At 50.9% G+C, this 14,636-nt stretch overlaps 1 protein-coding gene across 1 annotated transcript in view; it reads right to left on the reverse strand.

Moving 5' to 3' along the window:
• Positions 1-2,524: 2,524 nt before the first annotated feature.
• JADE2 (jade family PHD finger 2) overlaps positions 2,525-14,636 on the reverse strand; it is a 94,751-nt gene continuing 82,639 nt past the window's right edge. Inside the window, exons 10-12 of the mRNA XM_014947945.1 lie at positions 12,214-12,331; positions 7,324-7,452; positions 2,525-5,477 (exon numbers count right to left, since the gene is read on the reverse strand). Of these exons, the coding sequence (XP_014803431.1) occupies positions 4,609-5,477; positions 7,324-7,452; positions 12,214-12,331 (1,116 nt within the window). The 3' untranslated portion in view covers positions 2,525-4,608. The remainder of the gene's footprint in view (positions 5,478-7,323; positions 7,453-12,213; positions 12,332-14,636) is intronic.

Raw genomic sequence — 14,636 nt, forward strand, 5'->3', positions numbered from 1 at the left:
TGAAGTGGGTCTGGTTTGTATGTGGAATGGTGCAAACCGTGGGGGGAAACCTCCTTTAAAGAACAACCAAACCTCAGGCCCTGCCCTGCAGCAGCATCTTCCCGCTCCCTCCTGCATCCTGACTCTGTTCTGCCTCGCTCCCTGCTTTTTGGGGAGCTCTGTGGGGCAGCAGGCACCCGAACCCCCTAAAAATAGGTGCAGGGAAAATAATTAATAATAATAATAATAATTTTAAAAAATGGGTATGGGGAAGAGGGGTGTGTGGAATCGGAGCTGCCCTCAGGAAAGCCTGGTCCCAATGTGTATTAAAGCATACACTGTATCTAAACAGGATGAAAATAATGGCAGACAGAGCTATTCCAAGGCAACACAAATAGCATGCATAATACAGTCTCACACAGAACGAGTTTGATAACATTATATTGCTTTAAGGATTAACTAACATGGAAAATGTACAAAAAGGAGAAATAGGTTTTTGCATTAATGAAAAATACATTTTTTCTCTACAAAGGAATTTCTAATACAAGAAAATAAATATTGCAACATAAGCCAAAAATAATTTAAAATTGCTCTTTTCAATATATTTTCAATATTTCTCTTTTATATTAACAAATGGCACATCACGTTCTTTGAAACAAAGAAAACAGAAGGGTTTCTCCTCCTGCGACATTCATATCGTTTCCTGTAACTGATGTGAAGTGGGTCTGGTTTGTATGTGGAATGGTGCAAACCGTGGGGGGAAACCTCCTTTAAAGAACAACCAAACCTCAGGCCCTGCCCTGCAGCAGCATCTTCCCGCTCCCTCCTGCATCCTGACTCTGTTCTGCCTCGCTCCCTGCTTTTTGGGGAGCTCTGTGGGGCAGCAGGCACCCGAACCCCCTAAAAATAGGTGCAGGGAAAATAATTAATAATAATAATAATAATTTTAAAAAATGGGTATGGGGAAGAGGGGTGTGTGGAATCGGAGCTGCCCTCAGGAAAGCCCGATGCTTCCATCCTGGGCTGATGCTGGGGGCTGTGGTCCATGATGGGGGCGTGATGTGATCTTTTTTTTCTTGCCCCCTCCTCTCCACTCCCCACGGCTGCCGCTTCGCCGGGGAAACGACTGCTCCGACAGTGCAAATGTCCATTCCTGCAGTTTATAATACACCTTAAAAGACAACATTTCTCTACTAAAATAGACCCTTTATTTTTTTTTTTCTTTCAATTAATGTCAAAATACATTTACAGCAACATCAAAAAATATTTGCCTTGTGCATTTTCTCTCCCCAAGACCGGGCTCCCCCGCTCCCAGGCGAGGGGGTGGCCAGGACGCGCCGGGCAGGGGATGCCCCAGCCCTGGCCAGAGCCCCTTCCCTCCGTGGGTGCCCCTTTTCTCCTCTCTTATTCCCCCCACCCCATTTTTCTCCCCGGGTCTGCTGTGCCCCACCAGCCCCTTTTCCCTTTCCCCACTTATCCACCATCTCCCGATGGCAAAAATACTGACTTTTTTGGGAGCGTTTCCAACTGGTTTATTGCCTGGCGCTGGGGTGGTTGTTCTTTAAAGTCTCCCCCCACTTTTTGCTTTCCTGTACTGAGAAGACAAGTAGTGCAGAAGCTGATGAATGGAGCTGTGTACAGTGAGATTTGTGGATTGCTTTTTTTGTTTGTTTTTTTTTTTTTTTTAACCATAATTGAGTGAAGCACACGGAAGCAAGATTCATTAAAAGGCAGCATATTGATTATTGTTATGACTCTTATACTAGGATACTGTAGCTAAAGCTAGCAAGCCTGATAAGATAAACTAAGTCCTATTTACTGTATTTAACATTATCTGAACATACTGAGCCTTAATTAATGAGCAGATTTTCATTTCCAACCTCGATGGATTACGCGAATTTATAACAAAGGTGGTTTTTGTTGGTTTTCGGTTGGTTGGTTGTTTTTGTTTTTTTTTCCTGCTAACATTTCTCCCATCTGAGGAAGATTTTTTTTTTTTCCCCACCCCCTCCCAGGCAGGGTCAGTCTCAGCTGGGCTCATGTGGGGCTCAGCTGGGGCCGGGAGCTGGGTGTCCGACCCCCCCAAAATCCCCACCGCTCGCCGAGGCCTGGGGTGAGCTGGGCTGGCCGTCGCCCATCTCTGCTGCAATTTCATCACTAATAAGGACTTTGGAAGGCTGATAAGAGAGAGATGAACTACTCTAAAAAACGTCGATCGAAGGAGTCTCCAGAGTTTCAAAAAAACAGAAAAGCTCACAGTGAAATGAGCAAAAAGCATCGGAAAATCAAAACGGCAGGATGCGGTCTCGGAGCAGCAGCATCCCTCGGAGCAAGCTTGGAACCTAACGCCGCAGCAGTGTGTTATGAGTTGTGTCTTTAGTCCTTTGTTGCTAAATAACTTCCAATTTTTTTATTTTTTTTTATTTTTTTTATTTTTTTTTCCGTAATGACAAGTTTCCGGTTTCTGGCTGTGCTGCTTGACTGTCAAAATATTCTTTGGCATCCACAAAATTATTTGACTGATTGGTTTGATAATTTTTTTTTGTTTTTTTTTCCTGCTAACATTTCTCCCATCTGAGGAAGATTTTTTTTTTCCCACCCCCTCCCAGGCAGGGTCAGTCTCAGCTGGGCTCATGTGGGGCTCAGCTGGGGCCGGGAGCTGGGTGTCCGACCCCCCCAAAATCCCCACCGCTCGCCGAGGCCTGGGGTGAGCTGGGCTGGCCGTCGCCCATCTCTGCTGCAATTTCATCACTAATAAGGACTTTGGAAGGCTGATAAGAGAGAGATGAACTACTCTAAAAAACGTCGATCGAAGGAGTCTCCAGAGTTTCAAAAAAACAGAAAAGCTCACAGTGAAATGAGCAAAAAGCATCGGAAAATCAAAACGGCAGGATGCGGTCTCGGAGCAGCAGCATCCCTCGGAGCAAGCTTGGAACCTAACGCCGCAGCAGTGTGTTATGAGTTGTGTCTTTAGTCCTTTGTTGCTAAATAACTTCCAATTTTTTTATTTTTTTTTAATTTTTTTTATTTTTTTTTTCCGTAATGACAAGTTTCCGGTTTCTGGCTGTGCTGCTTGACTGTCAAAATATTCTTTGGCATCCACAAAATTATTTGACTGATTGGTTTGATAATTGCAGGGTTTTTTTTGTTTAGTGGTGGGTTTAACCGGTTGCAGAAGTGTCCCAGGTTTGGTTTGTATATATTTTTTTTTTTAGTTTTTTTTTTTTAAAACATTTTTTATTTTTAAAAAACAACAACAACAAAAGTTTCAGTGAATTCCTTTTTTTTTTTTTTTTGTTCCCTGAGCTCACACTGGGGTCACTCCAATAAAACACGTAGCACGACTTAACTGTGACCTTTGAAGCCAAAACCGAAGTAATGGTGCAATTAAGTGCAAACATGGAAATTCGCCTGACTCGTAGGTAACATGGGCTTTTAAACAACATTTAAGGCTTATTGGGGACATTTTATGCATTAAATTATTGTAATATTTATAATGTCAGCTTCTGTGAATCACCCTCCCACAACAAGTCAACAGCTTGGAACCAGGATTTAAGAATAAGAATAATAATTAAAAAAAAAAAAAAAAGGATGGGGAGGAATAAATTCACCATTTTCCATTGTAGCGTTTAGTAGGAAAACAGAATGGCGAAGGCAAGCGTTTCCATTTCCCCTCGTGACAGTACATTTACCCTCGGGGCTAAGGATTTTGTTGTGCAAAGGGGATTTATTTCACGGTGGGACCACGGGAGAGAAGCAGGGGCAGAAGAAACTTCACTCAACCTCCGGGGTTAAACCACCCCCGACTCCTCACCCTGCTTTTAAAAGGATGCTTTTCTCCTCCGTCCTGCCCCGCATTTCCCATTTCCCAGCTCGCAAACTCACTGATCGATTCACCTGAGTAAATCACTTGGGTTTTCCTGATGGCCCCAGAGCATCCCACGGGGCAGGGACGGGGAGAAATTCTGCATCCCGGCCCCTGGACGGATCCCGACCGGATGGAAAGGTGAGGGGAAAAATAATCCCCGAGGGTGTGGTTGGTTGGTTGTTTTCTTTTTTTTTTTTCCTAAAAATAGAAACGTAACATTGCTCTCTTCCACCCCAAGCGCTTTCCTCCAATAAGCTTTTTGTGCTTTAGTCATTATTTATTTTAGTATCTCTTATTTTGCCTCCTCGTATACGCGCAGGCAGGCGGGTGTTGATTTCCCCCCCCCTGCAGCTGGTCACTACCGTACCCTCCCTGCTCCGGGGGCAACCATCCCGGGCGGAAATCTGCCCCTCGTTAAATAATGCCCATTAATTAAACTATCATCCCTGCAGAAAGCACGGGTACCGGCACCCTCTCGGCATCCCCCCTGGCATCGGTGTTCCCAGGAAGCAAGGATGGGGGTGGGGGGAAAATTAGGGAAGCCAGGGAGGGCCCACTGCTGTCAGGGTCATCGATGTCGGTGAAGCTGAAGCTGGATTTCGGGCGTATAGAGAAGAGAAAAGACAACAGTGCCGAATTTCCAACTATATACACGTATTAAAAATCCCCCTTTTGAGCTGTGACACCAGGCAGGAATTGGACATGGCAGTTGTGACTGGGGTTCGAGGCCTCGTGGAGCCGGCGGGGGGCCGAAGGAGGAGTTAGGAGGCCAGGATGCTCATCCTGACGATGTCCTCGCCGGCAGCATCCAGCTGGCCTCGCTGGGCCCTGCCGCCCCGGGGCTCCCCATCCGAGTCGCTCATCTCTGCGTCGGAGAAGTAGCCGTCCGTCTCGGCCTCGAAACGGCGCAAGGAGGCTCCGCCGGCGCCCTCGGCCTTGGGGGGCTGCCCCCGCCGAGCCCCTCGGCTCTCCTTTGGTAATTTGAACCGCACCAGGGTTTTGGGGCTACCTACGGAGTCAGGCACTTTGGGGCTGGGCTCCGGCTGAGCGCAGCGCGGCGTCTCCTCCTCTTCCTCCTCATCCTCCTCCTCTTCCATGCTGAGGCAGCCCCTGGCCCCGGCCGGGGGGTGAGACTCGCCGGCTTTGGGCAGAGAACCCTTCTTGGCCGCCTTTTTTGCCTCCCCCGAGCCTTTGCGGTCGGTAGGAAGCTTCACCCCAGCTTTCTCCGACTTGCCCGGTCTGGAATCGGGAGCCAAGGGTTTGGTGGCATCATCCGACAAGTCGCTGGCGTTGTTAGTCCAGGGCTCTGAGCTCTCCGGGTGGTTTCCACCCAGGGCTGGGGGGCTGCTCCTGGGCAGCTTTTTCTTAGTGTTCGTTCTCGTTCTGCTTTTCACTTTCTTGGTGGCCTCGCTCTGCTTGAACGGGGACCGGAGGGAATGGTCCATCATGAAGCTCAGCAAGGTCTCCTCGTCCTGGAGGAGCTCCTCGGAGAGGCCGGGGGTGCTGTCCTCATGGTGGGCGTTGTTGAGGGACCACTCGCTCATCGCCATGTTCTCGGCGGTGATCTGGACCGACTGCGCCAACCAGCTGTTGAAGAAGGTCCCGTCGATGGGGAAGGAGGTTGACAAGCCTGGAAAACAAAAAAAAAAAAAAAAGGAGAAGATGGCTCAGAAGTCAGGAACTGCCACTGCCACCAACTTCATTGAAAACTCCCCAGCACCAGAGAAACACTCAAAAGATCACAGAATCATAGAATGGTTTGGGTTGGAAGAGACTTGAAAGATCATCAAGTTCCACCTGCCCTGGGCAGGGACACCTCCCACCAGCCCAGGTTGCTCCAAGCCCCCTCCAACTCGGCCTTGAACCCCTCCAGGGATGGGGCAGCCACAGCTTCTCTGGGCAACCTGGGCCAGGCTCTCACCACCCTCACACCAAAGAACTCCTTCCTAATCTCTAATCTAATCTCCCCTCTTTCAGTTTAAAACCATTCCCCCTTTGTCCTATGGCTCCCCTCCCCTATCAAGAGTCCCTCCCCATCTCTCCTGTAGGTGAACAGGTAAGATCAACCATAACACACCACATCAAGGCACAGAAGGGGGTTTACTCCAGCACTGATGTTGAATTTGGGGTCTACTGAGGTCACAGCACAACAACCCGAGTGGTCCCCCACATCCAACACTCCACTAATCTCCTGGAATCTAAACGGAGCATCCTTCTGCAGCGAAGATGCTGAGCCCCAACCCGCCCCAGCATGGGTGGAAAACACATTCCCATGCAAGGCATGGAGGAGGGCAGGAGGCAGGTCTGAGAACACCTCCAAATGCTCGAGAGGTGTGAAAACTGAAGAAGAGGAGGCAGAGATGACAGGCTGGGATGGAAGAAGCCGAAAAACTTCCGAATAATTATCTTTGAGAGCAAAAGCAAGCATTGTGGGCTGGGCTGGGTGTAATTAGCAATGGGGAAGGCGCCTACCTGCACATGCACATGGGGTTTAAATCTCCGTAACAGAAACCCACAGGTTCGGCATCAGAGCTGGTGTTATGGATGGAGCAAACACCCCGTTTCCAAAGGGGCTCCTGCCTAAAACCCAACAGCTTCGAGAGGAAGGTCACACAGCAGAGTTGGGGTGAGCAGCAGGCAAAGCAGAGCAAGGCAGGGTGGCCCAGACCTCCCCCAGAAACTCTCTGTACCCCCAGGAGGGTTTTATAGCCCCCCGAGACTGTCCAAGAGCCCCACGGGACCGGTGCACTTCCAGCCCCACATGCTGCCAGAGGTGACAGCGCCGGAGGAAGTCAAAACAAAAACCCATTTCCATATAAAAACCAGATGCAGTTGTCAAAGATTGGGTCAAACAAGACCTTTTTGCTCTTTTTTTTTTCACTCCCCCCCAACTACCCCGTCTGCAGCTGACGGGGAAGAGCTGGAGGTGGCTGAAGCATCTGCAGAGCCAGCCTGGATCTCCTCACCCCCCCTGAGGGAATTCAGGAGCCTGGCTGTGCTTTGTGCCTGCCTCCTGGATGCTCCTGGACCACACGTGCTCCTGGATGGTCCATGCCATGAAAACACACGGCCTGGGCACCGCAGTTGCCATCGGGGCACCGCACAGAAGACACGGGGGAAGAGCCCTTCTGTGGGGAGGGTAAGTCTGATTTTATCACCGCAAAGCCACATCACGCTTCAGCAGCACATCACAGGGTTTGTAACACTGTGTCCCAACCCCCTGGGGCTGCGGGGGAGGATTTTACACCCCCTGCCCCACCAGGGACCCTGTCTCCAACAGGGTCTCTCCTGTAGGAGCTCGGTAACTCAGGCTGATGCCCACAAGGGAGAGATGGAAGAAGCTCCCCCGGCCCTGGGTGCAATTCCACCGTGTACGTGCAAGGAGGGATGAGGGGCTGGGACTCTAAACCCCGCTCCCCGAAACAGGGAGCCTCCAGCAGCACGGGTCAACTCTGCAGCCATAAAATCAGACTTACCCAGTTGTCCCAACACAGTTTCGTTGACTGATTTCCTTTTCTCTTTCTTCTCAGGACTATTTTTTCTACCATCTCTTCCTTTCCTTCTCGGGTCACTTTTCTTACCCTTTGTCTTCTTCCCAGTTTGTTCTGGCATTTTTTAGAAAAAAGAGGAAAACTCCGTGTGAGACGAGGCACGAGGGATGCTGCGGTGAGCAAGTTCCCCTGGGGCACACCCCTGTGGTGGAGACCTGGACCAGAGCTGCAAACAACTCCAAGCCAAAGGGAGAACAGCGGCCACTTTTTGGCCAACTGTAGCCTAAGGTCTCTACAAGTCAAGAGAATCTGAATCCTGGAGGTTACATAAAAAAAGAGGTTTGGGCTGTGGACATGAACTCAGGGTGGGCGCAGGAGCAGCCCTACTGAAGGCAGGGAACTCACTGGAGACCCTACAGCCACCACCATGTCCTCCAGGAGCAGGGCTTTGGGGTGAGGACCTGCGGGAGCCGCTGAAGGGATTAACCCCAAACCCTGCTCAGACACCTTCCAGGAGACATGGGGACCTCCAAACCCAGTGGTGTGTCACCCGTCACTGACAAGAGCATCTCCTGGAGGGCTTCAGCTGCAAAGCATGTTTGACAGCAATGCTGCCTACCAGCAGTGTTTTAAAGCAGACCTTGATTTGATTTGACCTTTCAGTGATAGTAACTGCTCACGCTCATACCGTGCAGGGGTGAAAAAAGCCCCAGAGCTATAAAACTTAAGCAGCCTATTGAGCATAAGTAAATGGAGTAGGAAGGATGACCAGCATTGCCTATGGAAAGCCAGGGATATAACTCTTAGCTATGGAGACATTCAGCTAAAAATCAATATTTCCTAAATGGCTTTGAACTTCTACTGGATTTATTCCTCTTGGGTAAACGGGACAAATATCCTATAAAAGCACGACTCGTATTGCCAAGCAAAATACTTCAACAGCTTTTACTTACTCCGTCGGGTCACCCTCCCTCAGAAGTCCAGGCTAAAACTTCTATTAGTTTTCAGAAGGGGAAAAATATTGCCCTTAAACCAAAAGGTGGGTGGCTGATGGAAGCGGAGGTAAGACTTTTCAGAGTCTGGCCCGTGGGCTGAACCCGTGCAAGCTGCGCAGCTCTCGGAGCCAGGATTTTAAGAAAGGAGTTGGTTTGGGGTGTCAGCTGGCAGCAGACCTGCAAAACCAGCCTCAGTGGAGGGGCCGTGGAGTGGATGGATCTGAGGGAACCACCTCTGCTCCCCACTTGCTGTGACAGTGGAAATGTACTGAGTGAGGAGGGGAGGGAACTCACTTTGCACCTGCCCGAGTCTGGATTTACAGAGGATTTACAGTCCCGGGACTGCCAAGCCCCTCCTGACCCAAGGACTCACCAAAAGGAAGAAAAGCAAAAGCAAAATCGCTATTTGCTGCATTCCTGCCAAGTAACTGGAGAAAGGCAGACACATTCTTCACCCCGCTTACAAAATAAAAACCTAACTTCGTTTAGGCAGCACAATGCGGCTAAAGAGAAACCCGAGCAGGACTTTTTGAAGAGGAACTTGTCAAAATAGTAGCCGTGTTTCAAAGCCAGACAGTGTTTACTTTCCACTCCGTGCAAGAGAAATACAGGGGAGAGAGAGGTGGGTTCATTTTACACAGGCAGTCCTCAGTAATTTTATTAAAAATCTCCTGCTTAAATGATCATTTGTCAGCGGGAAAAATAAACCCCTCCAGTTTGGAGTTTTACTGTGGGAGCCGTTCCAAAAAAACCTTTGTGCCAAAACCATCTTTGGAATAACCCCAACAGATGTCGGTCGATGACTACTGTCACAGCAGTTAAAAACTGGCCTCATCCAGGCAAAAATAATGGAGATTTCTTTCTTTCTCCCAAGAAACCCCAGAGCAGCCCGGTTGGGAGGGGATGCTACAGGAACTGTTCCCCCACTTCCAAACCAGTCAGGGCTTCGTAGTGATGGGAAGCTCAGTGGTGAGTTATCCATAGCTGTGGTCCCACTGGGAGCCAATTATCTTTATTTCTAAGTATCATCAACTAGCACAGGGTGGTTTAGCACATGTGTGGGTGCTGGGAGCACTTGGTAGCATCGGGGTCTGTAACGGTGCGTGTTTGGGATGGGACTGGGATGAGACAGCTAGGAGCTGAAGCAGAAAATAAGGACAAGGCTCCTTTCCACGGCTCTGCTGTGTGCTGCCAGGCAGGGGTGGCACGGGCAGGGATGTGTAGCTGCCCTGGGAAGGGGGCAGATGGAGGCTGAGCCCTTCTCTGATCTCCTTCCCACTGGCCACCCCTCCGTGCTGTGCTGCCACCCTGCCATTGGGCAGGACCTGGAGATCAGCAGGAGGACCACAGCCCCATGCTGTGCTTGCCTGCACTGTGACTGTCACCCCTAGCCAGGTCATCCCCTCTTCCCACATTTGGGATCACAATTTATGGCCTGATGCTACATCCCAGCAAGGGAATCCCTCCCAACTTGGGAGACCCTACACATCAATGCCAAAAGGCTCTTGGGTCCCTAATGTCCCCTTGACACGGGAAGGACCCAGATGCCCAAACCACCTGGAGATCCCAGGACCAAATTCCCACAGCCAGACCCTTTCCCTGGCAGCAGCTCAACCAGTCCCTGCTCAGGCTCAACCCAAAAACCCATCTCAGAGAGGTGAGCAGCTCAGCTCAGTCAGGTCAGAGTAGAAAAAGAATTGGCAAACACCAGCCGTTTTGGGGTAGAAGAACATTTCCATCAAAAGGTATGAAGCAACCCCCCAGCCTGCACACCAATCCCTGCCTGAGACACCCTCTCTCCACCGGGTTGTCTCTATCACTCACCTTTAGGCAGGAGAAACAACACGGTAACGGCAGCGGTGCTTTTCCCTGAGTACACACAGAACATTTTCCAGAAGGGCAATGGTACAACGGTGGAGCAGACAGCCCCAGAATACAAGCAGCAGAGCCCCAACACATCTCCTCCTTGCTGGCTGGCATCCTCACCACGCCGGGGAGGGTCCCAGGAGGAGCTGCCACCTCCCACCCCATCACTGCATCACAGCCAGGGGTGGGCACGCACCAGTGGTCGGACTCCCCAGGGCATTTTGGGGAATGCAGGTCCCCAGGAGCATTTCCAGCTGTCTAACACCCCGTCTGCAAGGGAGGTGAGCTCCAAACCCCTTCCTGGCAAAGGACCCTGTGCCTGGCTCCTCCTGAGAGCTGCAGAAGTTAAAGAGGGTTTGCCCAGCTGAACTGAAGAGCATCCTGAGGTCCCCCCCGAAAACCCGCAGAGCCCAGCAGCAACTGCCATCAGGATCTGAGATTGCTGCTCTTTTTTATCCACCCGATATTCACATTTTTATCCCCAGCTGGACCTGCCGCCAGCAGCATCACTGCTGGGAGCACCACCCAGCACAGAATCCCCAGGTGCCAGGGAACAGCTCTTTGGATGAGCATCGTGGGGTCTCCAATCAGTGGGAACAGCCAGGAACACCATTTTATGTTTTGTGTTATCGTTGGGTTCAGCAAGGACATAGAGAGCAACACACAGCATCACTGATCTGTGTCACGGGGAGCAAGATTTACAGGACCCACATCTCCCCAGAGCAATCCCTGGGGTCCCAACCACTCCTGCCCCACACTGCTGCCTGGCTCTGGCCATCGAGAGGAATTTGCAGAGGCTCCAAGTCACAAACATCCCAACGTACACATTTCCCAGCCTCCGAAACTTCAGTCAAAGGAAACTTTTGTCAAGGAAAGCTCAGCCCAGACGGTTCCTGAAGAAACCCCAACCATGTGATGGCTTCAAACGCAACTCCAAAGCCACAAACACAACAACCGTCGGAAGAGCCTGCCAAAGCGCCAGATGCTGCTGCTGGAAAAACTGTTCTGCAGCCACGGGGTTTGGTCTGAGCTGCCACCGAAGGGAAAAGGAGGAGGGAGCAGGAGCTCTGGGCTCCGGCACCGCTTGTGCAAAAAGGAAAAAATGAAAAAAAAAGGACAGAAGGGAATCAACTTTATTTCAGTTCCTTAAAAAAAAAGGTGCCAAAGGTTCTGTGGTGTGATGTTCTCCACAAACAGGGATGTGGAGCAGAAAACTGCAGCCGACCAGAGCTAAAGGAGCAACAGACATCCCACCAGCAGCGTAACCTTCCATTCCTGACAGAGCCAAAGGCATCTGCACCGAGTCCAACACAAGGGCTGCTGACCCGTGCCAGGGAGCCAGCTGCCCTGGACCAGCCCCAACACCAGCAGCCCCGTGCCCAGGATCTGCCACCTCCTCCCAAACAGCTCCAGCTCCACTTCAGTCACCGAAACGCTGCTTTAGCATCACCGCCTAACCAAAAGCTGGGTCTTTCTGACCAAAAGCTGGGTCTTTCTGACTGATTCTCGGGAGCTCCAACACTCCAGTCACCCAGTGTATGGCTTCATTGTGCTTTTCTGAACAAACCTGGAGATGGGCAAAACTGGAGATGTCCTTCAGGACAAGAAGAAATGGGTACAAACTTGAATATAAGAAGTTCCACCTAAACATGAGGAGGAACTTCTTCACTTTGAGGGTGGCAGAGCCCTGGAAGAGGCTGCCCAGAGAGGTGGTGGAGTCTCCTTCTCTGGAGACATTCAAACCCCACCTGGACACGTTCCTGTGGGACCTGCTCTGGGTGGACCTGCTCTGGCAGAGGGTTGGACTAGAGGACCTCCAGAGGTCCCTTCCAACCTCATGTGATTCTGTGATGGGCAAAGGGTCAACATACGAACCGTACTTAAAGAAGATGGCAGGGGACAGGGCAGCTCTGGTTTCCTTGGGGTGGGGGCTGAGGCTTGGGCACGAGCCTTTGGCTTCAGAGGACAGCAGGGAGAGTGTCTGGGAGAAGCAGCTCTGGTAAATGGTACTGACCTGGGTAAAGATCTTTCTCAATAAGCTTCATCTGGAGATGGAAGATCTGCTCCTGGAGTTTACAAATGGTGTGTTTCATTTTCTCCCGTCTCGTCACCATGTAACAGAGATTTCTAACCTAGAGAAACAGAAGAAACAGCGTTTGGTTTAGGCAGAGCTCAAAGAGGGTCTCTGTCACCATGGCTGCGGCCGGGCATCCAGGCTGTCGGGAGGAAAGGGGAGGGTTTGGGCTGCTGCTGTGAAACAGAAAATGCTAATGGCAGCCCACGGGGCTTTGACAGCGTTTACTCAGCATCCTGGGGCTGCCAAAGAGCCAAAAAGCCTGCCAGGAGGCAAGGAGGAGGTGGCCTGAGAGGTGGCACGGGCAGCGGTGTGCGTGGGTAGGTCCACACTCTGGTGTGACCCCGATTCCTCCCCCTCCTCATCCTCAAACACCTCCGTACAGAGGAAGGCTGGGGTATTTCCAGGCTTGGGGGACTGTCCCTCCAAGGGACAGGAGCCTCTGTGCCTCTCCTGGTGACACAGCAAGCCAGGACCTCGTCCCACACTGACCTAGTGTCTGCCACCAAAGGCTGAGAAGAAGCAGGACAACTGTGGCCACCCCCTGATGGCATCAATCTTACCCAAGGACAACTTAGAAACACTCCTATATACAAATATAGGACAAAACTATATATATATATATATATAAAAATATATAGGAGAAAACACCACTTTTTTTTTTTAATCCCCCAGCTGCAAATATAAAGCAGCAAGCTATATGCTGTATATTTTATTATATTCCCCTTTTTTTTTCATTCTGGATTGGAGAAAACATCAAACTAAAATTTCTTTATGAGGAAAACAACTGCCTCTGGCAACCCGCGTCTCCAAGTGTTTGGCGGTATCTCTTCTCCGTGATTTGATATTCCTGGAAGAAAACATTACTTGTGCTCTGCTTAGAGACTGCTGGTATTTACACACACTTCCACGGCGAAACGCCGCCCAGCGCCGCTTCCCCAAGCCAAGCTTAGATGCTGGTATGAAAGCCTGGAAACTATAGGGGTTTTTTTTGTTAAAGCTAAATTAAACAACCAGTCCACGGAAAAAGCTTCTGATAAAAAAAAGAAACGAAAAAAAAATTGGAAAGAAGGTTAAAAGGGCCAAAAAGAAAACGGTGTAGGGGGGGAGCTGTATGAGGATTCCCAGGCAATAGCTTTAATTTGCTGGCACTGTGAAGAGCAGGAATGAGAGCGGGTCAGAGCTGGCAGAGGGAAATGCTGTCATTCCTGGCTCCCCCTGCTCCATCAGCCCGGTGGCTTCTGCCTCCCCAACTCTTGGATCCAGGCTCCGTTATCAGCCCCCAAAATCACCAGCGTTCCCACTCAGATTTAAGTGCTGAAAACACTGAAATAGCAACACGATGCCTCGTGGACACCCTTTGAAGGCCACCCCTCCAGGCTGCTCCTCTCCCACCCCTCCGTGATGTGATGCGAGGGAAAGGGGGGGCTGACAGACAGATCAGCCACCTGGGATGCGCCAGCAGGAGTGGGATTTAAACCCCTCTCACCCATCTGAGCACTGGACTTTGATCTGGCCGGTGTTTATTGTTCCCCACTCTTGGAAGAAGAGCAAACAAACATCTTTTCCAGGGCCTGGCAGCAGAACCCGGCAGGGAGTTGGCTAAGCAGGGGCTGAACGGGGGAATGACCCCCACGAAGCCTGGAGGCAACTCTGGAAAATGAGAAAGCTGGTAAAACCTGTAGTTTTGACACAAAGAAATCAAAGAGAAGCTGCCGTGCCGTGACTTTGAATGAGGCAGCTCCCGGAGGGAAGCGCTGTGCCCAGCGATGCACGGTGGGCTCCTCGCAGCCAGGAAAGTCAAGCTGGGAGCAAGTGGGAGCTGAGGCAGGTAGGAGCAGCCTGGTTTAGATTTACAATATAGAGAGGTAGATGAGGGGAAAAAAGTGAGTTGAACTTCCCGGATCCAGCAGCAGCAGCAGCCTGTTGTCCATTTGGTGCTGGGGACCCATTAACGGTGGCACCAGCCCAACACAGAGATGGAAGCCACGGGGCAAAGGCAGGAGCAAAGGAGGGACAGAGAGATGGCAGTGATGTACTCAGGGATGAAGGCTGGCTGGACCATGGAAGAGACCAATAGCTTGAAATCCAAAAGCCTTTACACAGGAGAAGGCTCTCAGGCTCCAAGACCCACCCGGGGAGGTGGGTGCAGCGAGGGACCAGGGAGGGCTGGTCCAGTGCTGGAACCCCAGCTGGGCATGAACACAGTGCTCACCCGCACCACCCTACTCCCCAGGGGTTAAATTCTGCCACAGAGCTTGAAGAGAGGGCTCAGGGACAGGCAGGGGCAGGCAGGAACAGGCAGGGATAGGCAGGGACCTGCCCCTGCCCCATCCCTGCTCTTTCCCTCCCTGCAGCCATGA

The sequence above is a fragment of the Calidris pugnax genome, unplaced genomic scaffold (assembly GCF_001431845.1).
Source record: "Calidris pugnax isolate Ruff unplaced genomic scaffold, ASM143184v1 scaffold27, whole genome shotgun sequence".
Classification (NCBI taxonomy): Eukaryota; Metazoa; Chordata; class Aves; order Charadriiformes; family Scolopacidae; genus Calidris; species Calidris pugnax.